The sequence below is a fragment of the Monodelphis domestica genome, chromosome 7, assembly GCF_027887165.1.
Source record: "Monodelphis domestica isolate mMonDom1 chromosome 7, mMonDom1.pri, whole genome shotgun sequence".
Taxonomy (NCBI): domain Eukaryota; kingdom Metazoa; phylum Chordata; class Mammalia; order Didelphimorphia; family Didelphidae; genus Monodelphis; species Monodelphis domestica.
Window position 1 is genome coordinate 92,378,286 of NC_077233.1, and position 18,622 is coordinate 92,396,907.

The following is an 18,622-nucleotide window of genomic DNA, read 5'->3' on the forward strand; positions in this document are numbered from 1 at the left end:
TCTTCTACCCCCTCCCCCTTCAAGAATTCATCCAATGGGGACAGTTAGTTGACCCAGTGGATAGAGTACCAGGCTTAGAAATGGGAGATCTTGGGTTCAAATTTAGACTTAGATATTTTCTAGTTATGTGACCCTGGGCAAGGCACTTAACCCCCATTGCCTTACTGTTGTTGTTTTTTTTTTGCCTTAGAACCGATACATTGATTATTATCTTTTGTTTAATTTATTTAATTTAGAAGATTTTCCCATGGTTATATAATTCATGTTCTTTCCCTGCCCTCCTCCCTCAAGACCTATTTCCACATTCCAATATGTTGATTCTAAGATGGAGTGTAAGGATTTTTTTTTTTTAAGTGCATTCAGAGCACCAGGTTAGCCCCTCTTTTCCATCCAGGAGATCCTAAGTGTCACCTGATCTGGTACAGATACCCCAGTGTTCAGAAGTAAAATGGAAAGTTTCTGATCATTTGAAGCGATGGAAAAAAATAGCTTTTCCATGGGGTAGCTGAGAGATCGGCAGGGGGGGAAGTAACATTTGATTTAAAGAATGGATCATGATATTTAGAACCAAAAGAGACCATAGAATTTTATTGTACTATTGAGAAAATTTTATCTTAGGAGAGAAAGGTCACAGGGCATAGTAGAAATGGGAACATCTGACTTCAAGTATAGTGTCCTTTACTTTCTACCACATTCCTTCAAGTGTGGCTCCTGCAAACCTAGGCAGTCTTTCATTTTCAGTTCATTAAGTGTACTGCTACCCTGCTCAATAGCACCAGCTATTAATGCTCTAGTGCTTAAACATGATAGCCTGAGGAGTTGAAGAATTCAAGGGTTGGCCTCTCCACTTTAAAAGGTCCCAGAGAGGCTCATCAACTTTACAGATAGTAAACTGCAGATCTGAGCCACCTTCTCCTATCTCAGCTAAGCTAAAGTCACTTTAAGTTTGGAAGCCAAGGGCATCTGATGTCTGTGCTCTAGCAGAAGAGTAGAGAAAGTCATTGTGGTAGAGTAGAAAAGAGGGCTGGCCTGGATACTGGACTTCCTCGTAGCTCTTAGTCTCAGCTCAGGGTATCCAGAGACAATATGTCCTTAGAGGTTCCTATTCTAATGGGGTACATATGTAGGTACATACAAAGTAGAAACAAGGCATCCTTGGATAGGAAAGCACTAGCATATTGGGGGTACCAAGAAAGGCCTCTGTCTAGAAGAAAGCCAGGGATTCTAAGCCATTAAGACTGGAAAAGGGATAGAACCTTTGTGTATGAGGAGCAGCACAAAAGCTAGAACAGTTGGATTATAAAAAGTCTGGAGGAGTGATGTGTAAGAAAACTGGAAATAGAAGAAAGGGCCAACTTGGAGATGGTTTTAAATGCCAAATAGAGGAATTTGTATTTGATCATTGTGGTAATAGGGAGCCATTAGAATTAAGAGTGGAAGGTGACATAGTCAGGCTTAGATTTTAAGGAGATCACTTTTGCAACTATCTGTAGGAAGGATTGGAGTGGGAAGAGACCTGAGATAGGGAGGCTGATTAGGTGCAAGGATAATGGGAGCCTGAACTCAATGGCTGTCTGAGTAGAGAGGACATACAGATGAGAAAAGTAATGGAAATAGAAGTGACAAGATTCGACTACTGATTGGATATATTGAGTAAGGGAGAAGAGGAGCCAAAGATGACACGAAAGTTTCAAACTTCGGTAACTGAGGTACCTTGACAGAAACGGAAGTTCTGGAGAAGAGAGAGTCTAGTGGTAAAAGATAATGAGTTCCGTCCTAGATGAGTTTGAAATGCTTGTGGAATTCTAGGAGACAGTTCATTATTTGGGCCTGGGGTTTAGAAGAGAGCTCCAGCTAGTAACAAGGATGAATAAACTAGTACAGGTGAATTAAGAGTAGCAAATATTAAGGAGTTTAACCAATGAGAAGAGATTATAGGACTGTAATTAGTAGGTATAGTAGTATCTAGTAAGTTTTGTTTGTTTGAACTCATACCTTTAATCTTAAAATCAAAAGTATTGGTTCTAAGACAGAAGAACAATAAGAGCTAGGCAATTGGGATCAAGTGACTTGCTTAGGGTCATGGCAACTAGGTAGTGTCTTAAGTTAATTTTGAACCCAGATCCTCCCAACACCAGGCTTGGTGCTCAATCCACTGAGCTACCTTAGCTGCTTCCCTTCCCCTCTCCCCACTATCCCTGGCTTTAACACTTTAAAAACATTTTTTCTAGACTTTCATTTGTTTAGTCAGGAGGAAAACTATCATTGAGGTGCAGCTTTGAGTAAAGTGTTAGAGAGCAGTATAGTATTGTGGGGAAAACATTGGACTGATTGTGGGTCTCTTTTCTTCTGATGTAAAATAAGAGAGCTATAATCTGGATCACTAACATACTGTGACCCTTTGATTCTAGAACTCATCTTGCCCACTCCATTATGGCCATAAATACTTCATGTTTACTTCCATACTTATTTTCACCTGTCTCTTTGCAGGTACTGTCCCAAGTGTAAGCAACACAGGGAGGCATCCAAGCAGCTGATGCTGTGGCGCCTTCCAAATGTGTTCATTATCCAGCTAAAGCGCTTCTCCTTCCGAAGCTTCATCTGGAGGGATAAAATCAATGACATGGTGGAATTCCCTGTCAGGTGAGGAAACTTGGGGTGTAGTTGAGAAGAGACTAAAACCCATCCTTAGGGAACCTCAGGATCTGAGTCCTTCCTCTCTTAGAATGGGGGAATTCCCTGTCAAAGGATCAGACAGCATAGAGTGCACAGGGAGAAATTGTGCCTTGAACATAGTAGGCATTTACCAGATATTTAAATGAATGATATATGAATAGAAATGGCAAAATGTGACATGTTTGCTATTACCAGAGAGCCTCTGCTAGCTCTGGGTCATGTAGGAATGGAGGAAAAGGTCAGCTTTAGCAGCTCTGCTGGGAAGGGTCTGAGAAATCTCCCAGCTAGTCTTTCTCATTTCATAGGATCATTGTAACTTCTTTTCCATTACCCCAGGAACCTGGACTTGAGCAAGTTTTGCATAGGCCAGAAGGATGACCGGCAACTTCCAACTTATGACCTGTATGCAGTCATCAACCACTATGGGGGCATGATAGGAGGCCACTACACTGCTTATGCCCGCCTACCTAGTGACAAGAACAGCCAGCGGAGTGACGTGGGTAAGGAAATATCCCGTCCCCTAAGGAGGAGGCACCCCAAAGTGGTCCAAGTGAGGATTTAGACAGGTTACGTAGTATAGTTTTGAACTTCTATCCTCTTCTATTCATCTCACCTAAGCCTTGATGCTTTGGAGTTTTTGGGAATCTCAACTTCAACTTTCAGGTTTTTTTGTTGTTCATTTCAGTTGTGTCTAAGTCTTTGCAATCCCATTTGGGGTTTTGCTGGTGCAGCTATTGGAATGCTATGCCATTTTCTTCCCCAGCTCATTTTACAGACAAGGAAACTGAGGCCAACAAGGCCACATGACTTGCCCAAGGTCATACAGTAAATGTCTGAGGCTAGATTTGAATTCTAGTAGATGAGTCTTCCTGACTCCAGGCCCAGCACTCTATCTACTGTACCACCTAGCTGCCTTCAGTTTTTAGCAAACCCTCATTTCCATTACCTGCTCCCATTTATAGCTCCCTTGTCCCTCAAAGTGAACCAGATTCTGTGGTTCCCATTTAGACTCATCCAGAGCCTTCTAGACCTTTGCCCAATCTTTGTTGCATGAAGACATTTTCCAGAAGTATGACAAATGCCCCCTTTCTAGAAGAAGTGAATCAGAGTAAGGATTCTGCTTTCTTGGTACTGGGATATGTCTACTACTCCTAGTCATTCTTCCTTATTCCTTATTTCCAAAGGCTGGAGACTATTTGATGATAGCACAGTGACCATAGTAGATGAAAGCCAGGTAGTGACCCGCTATGCCTATGTCCTCTTCTACCGTCGACGAAACTCTCCTGTAGAGAGGCCCCCAAGGGCTCCTTCCACTGACCACCACCCTGATCTGGGGCCAGCTACTGAGGCGGCCACCAGCCAGGTGAGAGGGGAACCTGCATGAGTATGAGAGGGGTTTTGGATGTGGGATAATGAAATACTTGGGGTCAGGAGAAGGGAATGAGAGGGAAGAAGATAAGGATCACATTGTTCATTATCTTGCTTTGTTTCTAGGGTGGGGTGGGAAAATCAGGCTCTGATGTGGTGACATCTACCTTGGGGGAGGTGGTCATATATTGGTATTAATACCTGACTCATGAGCAGAACACCCTGTCTCATATCATCTTTCCTGTCCTGTCCTCCCAGTCCCATGCATGCTCTCACTGTGGGCATTGAGCACCAGAGGCTTCTTTTTTATCCCTGATTGGGCTGAGGGACCTAGGTTCTGTGTCCATTATATATCCCACTGAGCCCTGAGTATGCCTCAAACCTGGGAATTTGGCTGTAGAGGAAAGCAGGGCTTCTGAGGGCCATAGGTACCAGATATCCCTGGCCTTTAGTGGGGCAATCCAGTCCACTTATGCGCCCACGTTGACACACCAGACATGCAAACGCACATGCACTCCCATAACTCCCACAACTGACCCATAGAGACTCTTCTCCCAGTTGGAAACCAAGCTTCTGGGGCTAAATTCCAGTCCTTTCAGGCTCTCAGTCTTAGGTTCCTCATACAATATCCAGCCTCTGCTGGAGCACCTCTAGTTGATGTGTTTCTCATATGTGTTGCTAAAATACACATATATAGAGTTCAAATACTAGTGTGCACACACACGCCGCTCACACTGATTGCCCCTGCTCAGAGTTGAGTACCTACATTCCTTACCCTGAGTATTGCTCCCCAAGGCTGAGCCTTCTGGGGTTGACATCCTTCAGCCTCATGGAACTCAGCCTCCAGGAGAAGTTGCCTCAGTCCACAGTCCCTGAAGCCAGAGCTCTAAGGAATAGGGATGCTGTGATCATGGGAGACCTTGGGCTTTCTCCCTCTCCCTCTCAGTGAGGGGATCTCTCTGAGCTTTGTCTGGAATGGGAAGCACCAGCCTTCTGCCCATACCCACCACCTCTGCCATCCATCGACACATTGCCACTTCTGACAGCATGTGGGTATAGTGGGCATAACCCATCCTTCAACTCGATCCGTCAACTCTGCTCTCCATCTCTTCCCACACTGGGCTGGGCCCCATGGGGATGCCAAGGGACCATCCCCTTTCATCAAGCCTGGCACGTAGGAGAAGCTCCTGATGTGGGCAGAACAAGAACTCTACCTGAAGAGACCAGTAATAGGCCAAGGCCATTGGAGCCTTGGCCTATAGGGAAAAGAAAACTATGCTGCGATTGGCTAAGCCCTACAAGTGCATGGGGCAGAGCTGGACTGTGATTGGCTGACCAAGTTATCTGGGTCAGGGAAGAAAAGCTGTGCAGTGTTGGGATGTCTTCTGTGAGCAAGACTCCTTTCATCCGGAGGAGAACTGGCCAGTGATTTGCTGGATCCTCTATGATCCCGGGGGCTAGAAAACTGAACTCTAAGTGAGACACATTGTGCCGGAAAAAGTCATGCCAGAAATGCTCTGTGCCCCCTTGAAATTGACCTCAGATGATCACTACAGTTGGCTACCATCTACTTTCTGACTGCTTGACCCCAAGACTGCAGGTGGACAGCCCCAGCATCCATTCCTGGGGTGGCCAGGGTGGGGCTCAGGGCTTTGGGGGGTGGGGGCACCATGGGCCACATCCCATCCTGTCCTGTCTTCCCGCTCCCTGGTGCTGACTCAAGTTTCCGCACACCGCAGGCTTCCCGGATCTGGCAGGAACTGGAAGCAGAGGAAGAGCTGGGGCCAGAGGCCTCAGGACGTCTGGGCCACTGGGGGCCTCGAGGCTGGGCAGCCCCACCGAGGCGGGCCCCTGACGCACCAGATGAGGGCTGTCTCCGCTACTTCGTCCTAGGCACCATGGCTGCCCTGGTGGCACTCGTCCTCAATGTATTCTATCCACTGGTGTCCCAAAGCAGATGGAGATGAGTTGCCTGCTTATAGGCTGGCCCCTCTGGGGAGTGGATTTGGACCCCCACTGTGGACTTAGGGCCCTGGCTGTGTTCATCACACTTTGTCTCAGGGCTGCCTGCCAGCCTTCCCCAAGGAGAGAATAGGCTTCTGCCCAGCCAATTCCTCATGTCTTAGATCCTGAGCTATGTCCCTGGGCCACCTGCCTGTTTGGCCCTACCTTTAGCCCTAGGCCATAAGCATAATCCTGAGGTTACAGGGATCCCATTCTCCCTTCTTGCCTTCCATCTATGAGGCCCAGCCCCAGGTCCTTCTTTCCCTTTCCATGATCCCAATTCCCAAGCTACTTAATTTAATGTACTAATTAATTTATTGTATTTAATGTGTCAATAAAGTGAAATTGTTCCCAGGCTCAGTGTCTTGTCTCCTCCCTCTGGTGCCTCTTAGTGCAGTGCGTCTTTTCCCCATGTGCGCCTACCATCCCAAAAATGTATTAAGAATACCTGCACCAATGTATGTGCCCTCATTGCTCACTGGTGGTGGAGAAGGGGGCCCACACCCTAGGGAGAGGATCCTGGGAGCTGTTGGAGGGGAAGGTATTGCCCCTTCCATACTGCCCCTCCCAGCATTATGTTCCATTTGCAGGGAATGGGCCCCGAGCCCTTCACGCCTGGTCTGGACCCTGAGGGGGGCCCCCCGATGACGCCCGCAGAGCTGTTCCCCCGCCCCACGGAGCGTCCCACCCCTACCTACAGCAACATGGAGGAAGTCGACTAGCAGGTCCCTGGGTGGGGGGGCCCTGGGTGGGGGGAGGGTATACCTAGCAGGGCTTTCTGGCTCTGACCTTCTCCTATGCCAAGCACCTTGTTCATTCTCAGCTTTCCCCCTCCCTAGCTCCTAACAGCTTCCCTCAGCCTTTCCCTCCTCTAACCTGGGACCCAAGCTTCATTTGGGGGGTGGAGGTGGGAGGGAACTGGAGGGTTATGGGCTGCTGAGGTGATGCCTTGGCTGTCTGTAGTCAGCCTGTAACCCTCAAATGTCCACACACTCACACACATACATACATATACACATACATACACACATACATACGCATACACATGCACCAGTTCCCTGAATAAGACCCTGGATTCTTCCCTGGCTCTGAGCCCAGCCTCTGGTGCCCTCTGTGTTTAATTTCTCAGTTATACTTTTAGTTCTTTCTGATTTGCATTTTAATTTTATTTGAAATATTGTAATTTTTTTGCATTTGGGAAGTGATTGCTGCTGTTTAAATATATTTTAAACAATAAATAAGTAAACCTCAATTATTGTAACCACTGTGGAGGCTGCATTTAGCACGGCCCATCCAGGGACACCTCCATCACCTGGTCCTACCTCCTTTCAAGCTTTTCCCACAACTCTTGTCTTTTTCTCTCTGCCTCATTCACCATCTTTGGGTCCAGTATAGAATTGAAGACATGGAAGGCCCACCCTTCGGGACTTATGAAAGAGTCAGGGAGGCAGGTGGATGCTCTGCTTAAAGGAATACAGTGATTTCATATTTGTGCTGATATTTCTCTAATATTTTATATAGTGCTTCATGTATCTTCCCTCATTTTGTGCCCCATTTTATGAATGAGAAGAGAGGCTCATAGAGTTTAGGCAGTTTGGCAATTCATACCACCAGTGTAACAGGTGGCATCAGAACCATTCTTGTTTGAGGGGCAATGAAATTTTTTATGTTTTTAAAATATCCTGCTACTCAAAAAAGGTTGGGAGCCACTGATCTCGTTCCATTTCCTAACTCTAGATAAGGAACAGATTTGGAGAAATCAAGCCATTTGTTCAGAGTAAAGAGAAGGAAAGAAAACATGCATTTACTAAATATCTAATGGGTGCAAGGCACTGTGCCAATAAAGCTGTTTTACAAATATCTCATTTCAGTAGTAGCAGAGTCAGGATTTAGCCCTTGCCCTTGATTCCAAAATCAGAGCTTAGGATAGGTGCAGCAGGCAGGGTGTGGAGAAGGGTCTGCAGAGGCCCTCTGAGGGTAGAGCTTCTGTCAGGGTTCTCATTGCCGTCTGTTAGGGATCTGTTCCCTGGACTATCGTAGCCTCATCAGATTTAGAATTGGGAAGGATTTTTTTGGATCATCTGGTCCATTTTCCTTCAAAAGGAAACATTCCCAGGCAAGGAAAGACTTTGGTAGTGAATAGTACAAGGTCAAGGCCTAGCTCTCTGGCCTCTGGATCTGGTGGTTTAGGGCAGTTTTGTCTAGTCCTACCCTCTACCCTTTGAAGGACTTTCCCCTTACAAGGAAATCCTAAATGGAACAGCAACAGGACACAGTGGAAAGAGGAATGGATTTAGTCAGAAGATCCAGGTTCAGATGCCAGTTCTCCCAGGGGTGGGTGGGGGGACTTCAAGGAAGGAACCCCCTTATCTTTCTGAACTGAAAATTTCCTCATTCCTAAAGTGAGGATCCCTGCTGATTTTGCACGTTAAGATCTTGTGACTAGGGGCAGCTGGGTGGCTCAATGGATTGAGAGTTAGACCCAGAGACAGGAGGTCCTGGGTTCAAATCTAGCCTCAGACACTTCCTAGCTGTGTGACCCTGGACAAGTCACAAACCCCATTGCCTAGCCCTTACCACTCTTCTGCCTTGGAGCCAATACACAGTATTGATTCCAAGAAGGAAGGTAAGGGTTTAAAAAAAAAATCTTTTGATTGTCAGCAAGCATTTTTTACTCTCCTGTGTGCCAAGTTCTAGGCAATGTCTATAGCTATACACAAAATCCCTTTACAAAGTCAGTGGCCAAGAGAAGGCTGATATGGAAGCTGGTGCTAGAGAGGGGTCCTGAGGGAAGCCAGTTGGGGGGGGGGTGCATCCCAGGCTTGGACCCTCTGACCTGGTCTACATGTCTGATTGGCCAGTTATGTAGCCTGTGTGGGCCCTGGCCAAGCTGCTTTCCCTCTTTGGACCTGTTTCTTGTTTATAAAAGGAAGAGCTTGATCTAAATGATTTTGAAGGAATGGAGGAAGGAAACAAGCCTTTATTAAGTGCTTGCTGTGTGCCAGGCATGGTGCTAAGCACTTTAAAATATTATCTCATTTGATCCTCAGAACAACTTGTTGAGGTAGGTACTATTATTACCCCCATTTTACATTTGAAGAAATTGAGGCAAACAAAGATGAAGTGACTTGCCCAAGGTCACACAACTAATACTCATTTGAAATAGGATTTGAACTCAGATCTTTCAAATTCCAAGTGCAGTCTACTAAATGTCACCACTTAGCTGCCTTTCAAGCCCATTCTAGGGCTATAAATGTGTTTATCCTAAGCCTTGTCTAGTTTCAGGTTCCCACTTAATCTGGTCATCTTCTAGGCAAGCACAAGCTTGTCAATTTTGAAAACTACATTATGCCAATGCTAATTTTTATATATGTATGTATGTATGTATATGAGGCCTAGAGGAATATGGAATAAGACAATGATTTAGATTTGCTTAGGAAACTCTAGAAAAATGTATTTATATATACTGTATACTATAGCCATCCATCCACAGATATAGTGCATGGATAGGGATTGGAATTAACATTCAGGTTTGGACTGAGTGGAAAGGGTGAATGACTAGTTTATAAGTGGGTTCTTTTGCATGTACAAGTTAGCCAAGTACATGGATTCTTTTTTTTTTTTAACCCTTAACTTCTGTCTTAGACTCAGTACTATGTATTGGCTCCAAAGCAGAAGAGTGGTAGGGGCTAGGCAATGGGGTTTAAGTGACTTGTCCAGGGTCACACAGTTAGGAAGTGTCTGAGGCTAGATTTGAACCCAGGACTTTCTGACTTTCAGTCTACTGAGTCACCTAACTACCCCTACATGGATTACTTTCATAAGGGAAAGTAAACTCAGGGCATCAAGCATTTACCTGCCTTATTGCTACTCCAAGCTCTATGCTTGAAGCTGTCAGAATCTGAAAGCATATCCCAGTCTGCTTAGAGGAGTCAGGAGTGAGAAGATTCACATTCTGCCTGTCTTATATGTATGAACAAGGGTGGGAGTTGAGAACACATTTTAATTAAGCAAACATTCACATATCTTTCCCATGATGCTGAGCTGGCAGCAGAGAAATCCTTTTCCTAGAGGATCTCAGTTTAGGTGAAGAGATGGGGCCTAAGACAAGATGGAAGTGCACAAAGAACTGCAATAAAAGATGGAATGTAATTAGTGCTGTAACTAGAATGACTTAACAGGACTGGGGAGTTGGAGGGAGAAAGCATAGACAAGGAAGCTTTTCTCTGTTGGTCATAGGCCATGGGGAACTTCTCCTTTCCCTGATTCACCATCTGGATCACTAAACAAACTAAAAGGGAGAGACTGAGCCCCCTTGACAACTCTCCCACCACCTCCTCTGCTTTTCTTCCCCTGGCACAGAGCTCAGCTGGACAGAATCATCAATAAATATTAAGCATGTTAAGAACACTATGATGGTACCTGAAGGGGAAAGTTTAGGTAAGACAGCCCTTGTTCACATGGAGTTCACAATCTAGTACACGTTATATGATAAATACATGAGGAGAGTGGAAGTAGTCATTGCATTTGAGGGAGAGGAGACTCAAGGCAGGCTTATTGGAGGAGATAGTATTTGATTTGGGCTTCAAAGGATGGGTAGAAATTCAAACAAAAGCAGAGGAAGAGGAGACATTCTAGTCAGAGTGCAAAGGCATCTAATCCAGAAAGTTCAGTGAAGGAGGCTAGAAAGAGACATAGAGTTCAGTTTTCCTGCCATAATGTGGGACAGGAAACATGGTGTGAGTAAAGACTAGAAAGGTATGGGAGGGCCTTAATGTAGCCTGAAGAATTATAATTTCACTTGTTAGGCAGGAAGGAGCCATTGGAAACTTTAGAGCAGGGGGCTGACATGAACAGATCTAAGTAATTCAGAATGAATGAGTGCTGCCATTTAATTGTTTCAAGTGAAATTTGATTTAAAAATTATTCCAGGAATAAGCCTGAAGAAGAGAGTGGATTGAGAAGAATAAGGGCAGGAAAATCTGTTAGGAGTGTATTGGAATTGTCCAGAGAATGACAAAGGTCCACCATGAAATATAAAAAGGAGAAACTTGACAGGACCAAGCTATTTGGCTGGGGTGGGGGCCCAGTTCAAGATGACCTCCAGACTATATTATCTGACACTACTGCCTGGAAGGAAAAACAGATTGTAGTTTAAAATGAGGAAAGGCTCCCACGATTAGAGCTGTCCAGAAGTAGAGTGTAAATTACCCAAAGTAGGAAATTGCCCATCCCTTTAAGGCCTTTAAGCAGAGGTGAGATGACCCCTTGCCAGGGATTATTCATTCTCAGAATTTAGATTTGGGTGCATTGTAGAGTTTGGGTCAGAGGACCCAGGACTTCCTCTCTTAGTGCTTCCCTAGCACACTCCCTCCCCATAGAGCCGTTTCAAAGCGAACCCCAGGCTCCCAAAAAAGACCCCACCTCCTGGTCCACACTGAAAACCCCTCCTCTTCGACCTCCTTCCTCCCCCCAGAGCTGGTGAGATGACCCCCTAGTCCTTGTCGAGGCCATTCTCACGAGATAAAGGAGCTCCGTCCCACCCGCTTTGCTGGGGGATCAAGGTCTGAGTTCTCTATTAAACTAAGCTGCCAGCGGATGAAGGCACGCACCTCCTGCCTCCTCCCCAGCGCTTAATGAGTGCCATGAATAGTGGTGGGCTGGGGCGGAAGGGGAGCACCAAATATCTGGGGAAGGTGCCCTGAGCATAGAAAAACTGAAATGCCAAACTCCCAGGCCGGGTGCCCTAGTCCAACCCCTCGGACCGCAGTGGGGCGGGGCTGCAGAGATGCTCCGGGGGCCCTGGGCACGGGCCACCTGGAACCTGGAGGGGTGGGGTGGGGTGGGGGCGCCCTAGGTGCCGACTTGGCCGAGTGCCCGGAGCCTCAGGGAACGCGGCCACGCGCACAGGGAAGAGACTAGCTATGTAGCGAGGGGGCGGGGGCGCGCAAGTGCTGCGCTGTGCCGGGCTGCGCGCAGTGCAGCGCAGGCGGGGTGGGGAAGGGAACAGGAGCAGAGTCGGGAGTGGAGGAGATCGGGAGGCCGGAGCTGAGAGGGCAACAGCGGAGATGGCGGAGCATCCGCAGCAGCTGTGGAGCCAGCCCAGAGGGAGGCAGGGCACACCGGAGCCCCTAGCGGGCAGCAGCCGGGCCAGGCCGGCGGGACTGGCTTCGGCGGGAAGCTGAGCCTGAGGGCCCAGGTGAGACCCCGGACTGGGGTTGGGGGATCTGCACCGGAGACAAGGAAAGGGACCCCATTCCCCTAGCAAGCTGCCCCCAGATGTGAAGTCAGGTCTTGTTCCTTTGCACAGCTGGCTTGCTGGCGACCATCATCAGCCTATAGAGAGGAGGAGTCTTGCCTCCCCCTTCCCTGTCCCACGCCAAAGGCCTCCCTTCCCCAACCTAGGTATTCAGTGCCATCTAGTAGGGGTATTAGTGTGCACTCTTGTGCTGCGACTAAAGGGTGAAGCTTCCCGCAGCTGGGAAGGGGACCTAGGTGTAATGGTCGCCGGGCACCCACTCAAAGATCCTGAACCTCAGGAGACAAATGGATTCCTCAGATCACCCCACCCCCATCACAAGGTTGGGCTTTTCTCAACCTTTCATCACTGGAGGCTTTTGCCTGCGCTCCAGCTATTCAGCCACCGGTGTAATAAGCAGCCCGAGTCTGAGGCTCTCCCAGGAACCCTGCCACAAAGAGTGGCCCCACCGAGCATTGGAGCCTCCATTCCAGGGGACAAATCAGGTCAGAGGATCCTATCATTTTCAAAGTGAAGAGACTTCGACCATCATCTAGTTCAACCCTCTGATTATAAATGAGGAACTAGACTAGAGGAGAGCTGGCACTTGCCAAGGTCACATAGGTAGTAAGTGGCACATGATTCGAATCCAGGTTCTGCTATTCTAAATCAAGTGATCCTTTTGCTTTGGTACTATAGCTGTGTGAGAGGGCCAAAGAGACTAAAGAAGGGAGAGACACCTACCCTTGGAAAGACCTTATCTCTGTCAGAGATCAGGATATATAAACAAGTGAAAAGCAATTCATTAATCAGATAAGGGCCTAAGGGAGAAAGGATAAAAGGTATATTGGGGAAAGTTTCCTTGTCAGAGGTGGGCTGACCTGGAGTTCAAATGAGGGGTGAATCCCCCTTCCAGCTAGACTGGAGTGAGGAGAGCTTTTGTCCAACACAAAGAAGGCTGATCTTGGGAGAAGACCAGACCTCTGTTAGGTACAGTTCAATAGAATGGAAACATCCCTGGGACCCTGAGCTGGGAGTCAAGGAGACAGGTTCTCCGCGAGACTCTGACATTTACTTTCTGTGTGCAAGTCTCTTCCTTTTCTTTGGATCTGTTTCCCTGACTGGACCATAAGGGGGTTGGAGGAAATGAGCCCTGAGGTTCTTTTCAGCTCTGAATTGGTGTCCCTAGAGGTGGTGTTGGTGTCAGCTACTTCCCAAAGGAGCCCCTCTGGGGATAAGGGTAAAGATGGCTACTGGAAACTGTGTCTCTTTTTGGTTGTTTACAAACACCCAGCCCGGCCTAGAGCCTCCTGAGGAACAAATCTTCTCCTGACCTTGGCCACGCACCAAGGGCATCTCCTCAGCAGTGCCAGAGCAGAGATCTACACAGACTCCCTCTCAGTCGTGCAGGAGAGACTGAGAGCTGCTTGCCTCCTCCAGGACAGAGCTGCCTGCGTCCCACCCCACCCAGAGACCCCAGACTATAAAGAAGGGACCGACGACCTGAGGTGTAGCTCTGGATGTGGGTGGGTCAGGAGCTCGCACCTTTATTCTCAGCCTTCCTCTTCCCTCACTCCTCCCACCCCAGCTGACCATTTGTGTGTGAGGAGGGAGAGGACAAAGTCAAAATACCTTCTCCAGTTCCCCTAGGTTAGCTGACATCATGGTAGGGGTGTTGGTGGGGTGGAGGTGGAGTCACTTAGTCATCTTGCCAGATGGGGCAACAGCTGCTGCATGTTCCCCAATTCTGATGCTTGGTTCCTTCACTGGAATCCTAATATACTAAAGCTGGAAGGGACCTTAGAACATAGGGTGCAAGAGCTAAGAAAGCCTTTAAATTTACTCTACCCCTTCCTTTTACAGATGGGGAGACTGAGGCCCAGAGAAGTTAAATATTTCAGGTTCAAACAAGTAATGACAAAGCTGGGATTCAAATTTAGCTGTTCTTAGGCCAGCCAATTCCAAGATTCCAAAACAGAATGCTGTCCTATAGCCCATCCCTTTCTCCCTAGAGCAAAAGTGAACTTCAGGTGGATCTGGGTCTGTGAGAGAAGGGGGCTGGGTGTAAAGTCAGACATTTATCTACATTCTCATTTTCCAGAGCAGGAGGCAGGCTATTTCAGAAAGGATAGAGACTAGGTTGTGGAGACTTTGTTTCTCTCCTGGAGAGCTTCCATCTTGAGGGAAGGCAGAAGATAGTGGTAATAACTTCCATTTCTTCAGAGCCTTAATGTTTACACTGCACTTTCCTCCCGACGCCTTTGTGAGGTGATGAAAATATTGTCATCTCCATTTTACAGTTATGCTCAGAGACTGATTTGACCTGGGGCTCCCGACTCCCACTCCCTGTGCTGCTGCTTCCCTCTTTAAAGTTCCCACTCAGAATCAGATAAAAGAAGGCCCAGTGTTGGATGAGGGGAATAGAAACTCATCTCAGACTTCCTGGAGGAAATTGGGGGGGGGGGCAATGTCCTAAAAGCAATCTAGCCCAACTCATTTATTAAGCTATTAAGCACCTTTGCTTCCTTGCCCCGGGCACTGTGCTAGAGTCATAAAGATAATGGATGGAAGAGCCAAGCACTGAATACTAGTTGCCAATTCCAAATGCTCCTGCCTTTGCAATACATCATAACTCGCATCTAAATAGTACTGGGAGATTTACAAGTACCTTCCTTACCATAGCCTTGCAACACACAAAACCTCAGGAGGTTCAGCAAGGGTAACTGACTTGCCCAGAGTAGCTTACTTAGCACAATGCCTGGCACGCTGGAGAGGTTGAAATGTTTACTGATTAGGCCTTGACTCGAAGTGCCAGGGTTAGGAGGATGGGGAGCCCCAGAAATTCACCAGCTTCCCTCTCTTGCCCTCCTCCCTCCCCTCCAGGTGGCTCCGGGATTATGCTGAGCCCCGCCCATGGAGACCCACGTGGACCTTCCCGTGCTGGAGACAAATGATGGACCGGGGGCAGGGGCTACAGTGGACAGCCCCGAGGATGCTGGCTGGGCTGGGGGACCGTTCCCTGGGGGCTTCCGGGCTTCACTGGCGGGTGTGCTGCTTCTGGAGCTGGCGCTGGGTTTGGGCTGCAACGCTGCTGCCCTGCTGCTGCACCGAGCCCGAGCCGGCCCCCGGGCCTCGGCCAGCGCTCGCCTCACCCTCAGCCTTCACGTGCTGGACACGCTCATCTGCGCACTTTGTGTCCCGCTCAGCGTAGCCGTACTCCTGCTGCCCACGACGTCGCCTCGCGTTCCGGCCTCTGCGCGCCCCGCAAGTCTGCTCTGTCGGTTCCATGAGGCCGGAGTCACCTTCAGCGGAGTGGCCACGGCCGCTGGCGTCCTCGCTGTGAGCCTGGACCGCTACGACATGTCCGCGCGGCCCGCGCGCCGCCGTCTCACGCCAGCGCGCGCGCTGTTGCTCCTGGCAGTCGCTTGGCTCCTCTCCCTGGCAGCCTTCTTCTTGCCCTTTGTGGAGGCTGGGCTCGCCCCGGGGGTGTGGGATGAGGCCTCGGGTGCTGACAACCGCACAGGCGTGTCCTGTGTAGGTACTGGCGGAGGTTGGGGCGTGACGGGCCGAGGGGCGCCTGCTGGCAGGGGCCACCTGCTGGTGCAGATCCCCGCCTTCGTGGCTGCTCTCGTGGGGCTGCTGGTGACCTACGCGCGTGTCCTCCATGCGCTGAGCGCGGGCCTCGGTGCACGAGCTAGTCGGAGGAGGAGAAGGGGGAAGCGGCGAGGGCACGGCTGTGGCTCTGGCGCCGGGGCTGGAGAGGCCCGAGGACTGAGTCCGATGCCGCCACCGGCCGCGCCTGCCCCGGGTCCCGCGCCCCCACCGCCAGCACTACAAACTTCAGTGTCTGTGATCCTAGCGCTGCGCAGAGCGGTGCGCAGGCACCGCGACCGGCGGGCTCGGAGGCGGCGGGTTTTGCGCCGGTCGCTGCTCATCGTCAGCTCCTTTGTGGGATGCTGGGCTCCGCTGTCTGTGGGCAATCTACTTCTTTTGTGCATGGGCCCCAGCGAGCGGCTGGCCCGCCTAAGGCTCTGCTGCCTAGCGGCCGCCTACGGTACCACGGTGCTGCACCCGCTCCTCTACGCCTTTCCTCGACGCACGCTGAGCCGGGCGCTCCGAAATCAAGCCCGGAGGCACGCTGTGTGCGCCTTGAGACCCGAACCTCCTGCCCCGGCTGCTGCTATTGTGCGGAATTCCTGGCTAGGAATGCGCAAAGGCCAGGGAGAGGCGGAGGAAGCTGGGGACCGTGCTTTGGGCTTGGGAGAACAACCGCCAGACTGAGGACTCAAGCTGTTGCCCCTGCCCTGCCAGCACCCATGGAATGAGGGTAACCCTGATTTCCTTGGTATCCGTGGTTCATGGATGCCCATGAACTGACAGCCTCATCCAGGTGCATCTTCCCAGCGAGTGCCCAGGAATCATCTGCCTTCTGTGACCCGAAGGTAGCCACAGACTGAGGGCCTCAGCTCCAAGTCTCTGCCCTGGAGCTGAAGGTCTCATTCATCCACCATGTCCTGCAGATGACCATACACTGGAGACTTTCTTTGCTCTCCTGTCCTGTGTGGCCTAGAGGTCCAGGACTTGTCACCAGCACCTACCACCCCTGGGCCCCTGGAGCCTGCAGGGGGATTGGAGGAGAGCCTCCCTCTAAGCTCAAATTCCTGCTGGCACAATCCCACTACCCATCACCAAAGAAAGCACAGTCTTCTCCATTGTTTCACAAAGTCCCTAGCTACCACAGAGTGCTCTGCTCCTGGGGAAGATGGGGTGCCCCTGTTGTACCATTAAGGCAATAATGGGGCTAGGGAGAAGAAAACCCCACAAGAGACCCACTGCCCTGACAGGGCTCATTACAGCAATAACTCCAGATGGAGGTCCTCAATTACCCCATTCCTGCCCCCCAAAGTTTCACCAGCCCAAGAGTCTCAACCTCCCTGTGCAATACCAGGTTTAGCAAGGGGGTGGGATTCTGTTTGGTCTTCCTGTTAGTTTGTGGCTTGCTAGAGGGGGCTAGGCAGGTATCTGTCTTCCCTCTATCAGCAAGCACCCTCCTAAGAGGGAAAGGCTCATAGTAATTGTTTCTTAGAGGGAAGGGGGGGGGGGGAGGGAGCAGACCAGAGTTTCTTTGGGCTTTGGCCAAACTGCCAGAATTTAAGGACTGTCTCTCAGTGCAAATCACGCAGGATGCAATGTTACTAGAGGTGTCCAGAGCCCTTGGCAGCTGTTTCCCCAATGTGGGCAAAAAAAAAAAAAGGAACTGCCCAGATGTCCTAGGGGAAGTCCTACCCCAACATGTAGTGTTTACTTTTAATACTGTCCAGTCTGGTGTGACTTTTCTGGTAGTGTTCTGTTCCCCTCTAGTTTGAGGTGATCCCAGGTCTTTGTGCAGACTATTTGCAAAGGATCTGCTCCCTCCCTTTTAGCTAAATAAACTTGTTTGCCATTCTGTCCTCAAAAGTTCTGGCCTCTCTCTGGGGCCCTGCATGGGCTGGTGGGGAGGGGGGGGGAGATATGGAGGCAACCCATTCGTTTTACTTGTGGGATAAAAGAACAAGGACTCACTCATCATACTGTCTGAGAAGCTGACTGGTTTTGAAAATGATTTGCATATGTCAACAGAAAAGCATCCTTCCTCCCAACAGTTTCCTTCACTCTCAGTCAATGCTGCTCTTGTCTCAATTCCCTCCCAAATCCCATTGACCAAACTGCTCTCTAGGACCTCCTGGTCAGGACTGAATGTCTGGGTTCTGGACCCTTCTTGCCACTAGATCTCAGAGTGTTCTAGGGGAGAGTCTGGACAGCAGGTTGTTGGGAAGAGGGACCTGAATGGGTTGACAGAAATATATCTAGAGAATAAAGCAGGTTTATTTAATTTAAGGGCATCCCAGAGGCAGAGAAGGCATAAGCTAGACAGCCATGTGTAGGTCTTGAAACTGCACCCTATCTCATCTCCCAGATCTTCTGGAAACTCTTATGGACCATCTATCTCGGCTCCTCATTACATGAAGAGCCTGGCACTCCTGAAATATGGCATATCCAAGGCCACAGGGACCTAAGTAGCAGAACTGAAATGAACCCGGGGCAATGCCCTTGTCACTATACTGTGCTCCTGAGTTAAAAAGACCACTTCAGGAGAGAGGTAAAAGAGGAGAAGGACAAATGATCCAGGAAGACCTAGTGAAGGAGGGAAAGAAGGGAATTTGGGGTTGAAAAGAGTTGTCCCTGCCCAACAAAATATCCCAGGGTATAATTTAGTTTGTAAGAATGAATTTTGAATCCCATCAGCTTTAGTCTCTTCATTTGTTCATCTCTAGAAAAGGTGGGCAGTATCACCAT

The 18,622-nt window shown here is 49.2% G+C and overlaps 2 protein-coding genes across 14 annotated transcripts in view; both read left to right on the plus strand.

The window, feature by feature from the left end:
* Window positions 1–7,300, plus strand: part of USP19 (ubiquitin specific peptidase 19) — a 32,480-nt gene extending 25,180 nt beyond the window's left edge. For 4 of the 12 annotated variants that reach the window (XM_056805077.1, XM_007499837.3, XM_056805078.1 and 1 more), the window contains exons 24-27: window positions 2,491–2,643; window positions 3,013–3,176; window positions 3,861–4,039; window positions 6,639–7,300. In XM_056805077.1, coding sequence (XP_056661055.1) covers window positions 2,491–2,643; window positions 3,013–3,176; window positions 3,861–4,039; window positions 6,639–6,770 — 628 coding nt within the window. In that variant the 3' untranslated portion in view covers window positions 6,771–7,300. Of the gene's footprint in view, window positions 1–2,490; window positions 2,644–3,012; window positions 3,177–3,860; window positions 4,040–4,839; window positions 6,404–6,638 lie in introns of those variants that run through there. The other 8 variants (XM_007499834.3, XM_007499836.3, XM_056805075.1 and 5 more) reach the window with 3 other exon arrangements.
* On the plus strand, window positions 6,642–17,743 carry LOC100027455 (G-protein coupled receptor 22-like). Of its 2 annotated transcripts, none has more exons than XM_056805082.1 (2): window positions 6,642–6,773; window positions 15,170–17,743. In XM_056805082.1, the coding sequence occupies exon 2, from the start codon at window positions 15,200–15,202 to the stop codon at window positions 16,565–16,567; it is 1,368 nt and encodes a 455-aa protein (XP_056661060.1). In that variant the 5' UTR covers window positions 6,642–6,773; window positions 15,170–15,199; the 3' UTR covers window positions 16,568–17,743. The 2 variants fall into 2 exon arrangements, with proteins under 2 accessions (XP_056661060.1, XP_001377741.1); XM_001377704.4 differs by lacking the exon at window positions 6,642–6,773 and adding an exon at window positions 11,963–12,247.
* Window positions 17,744–18,622: the final 879 nt, after the last annotated feature.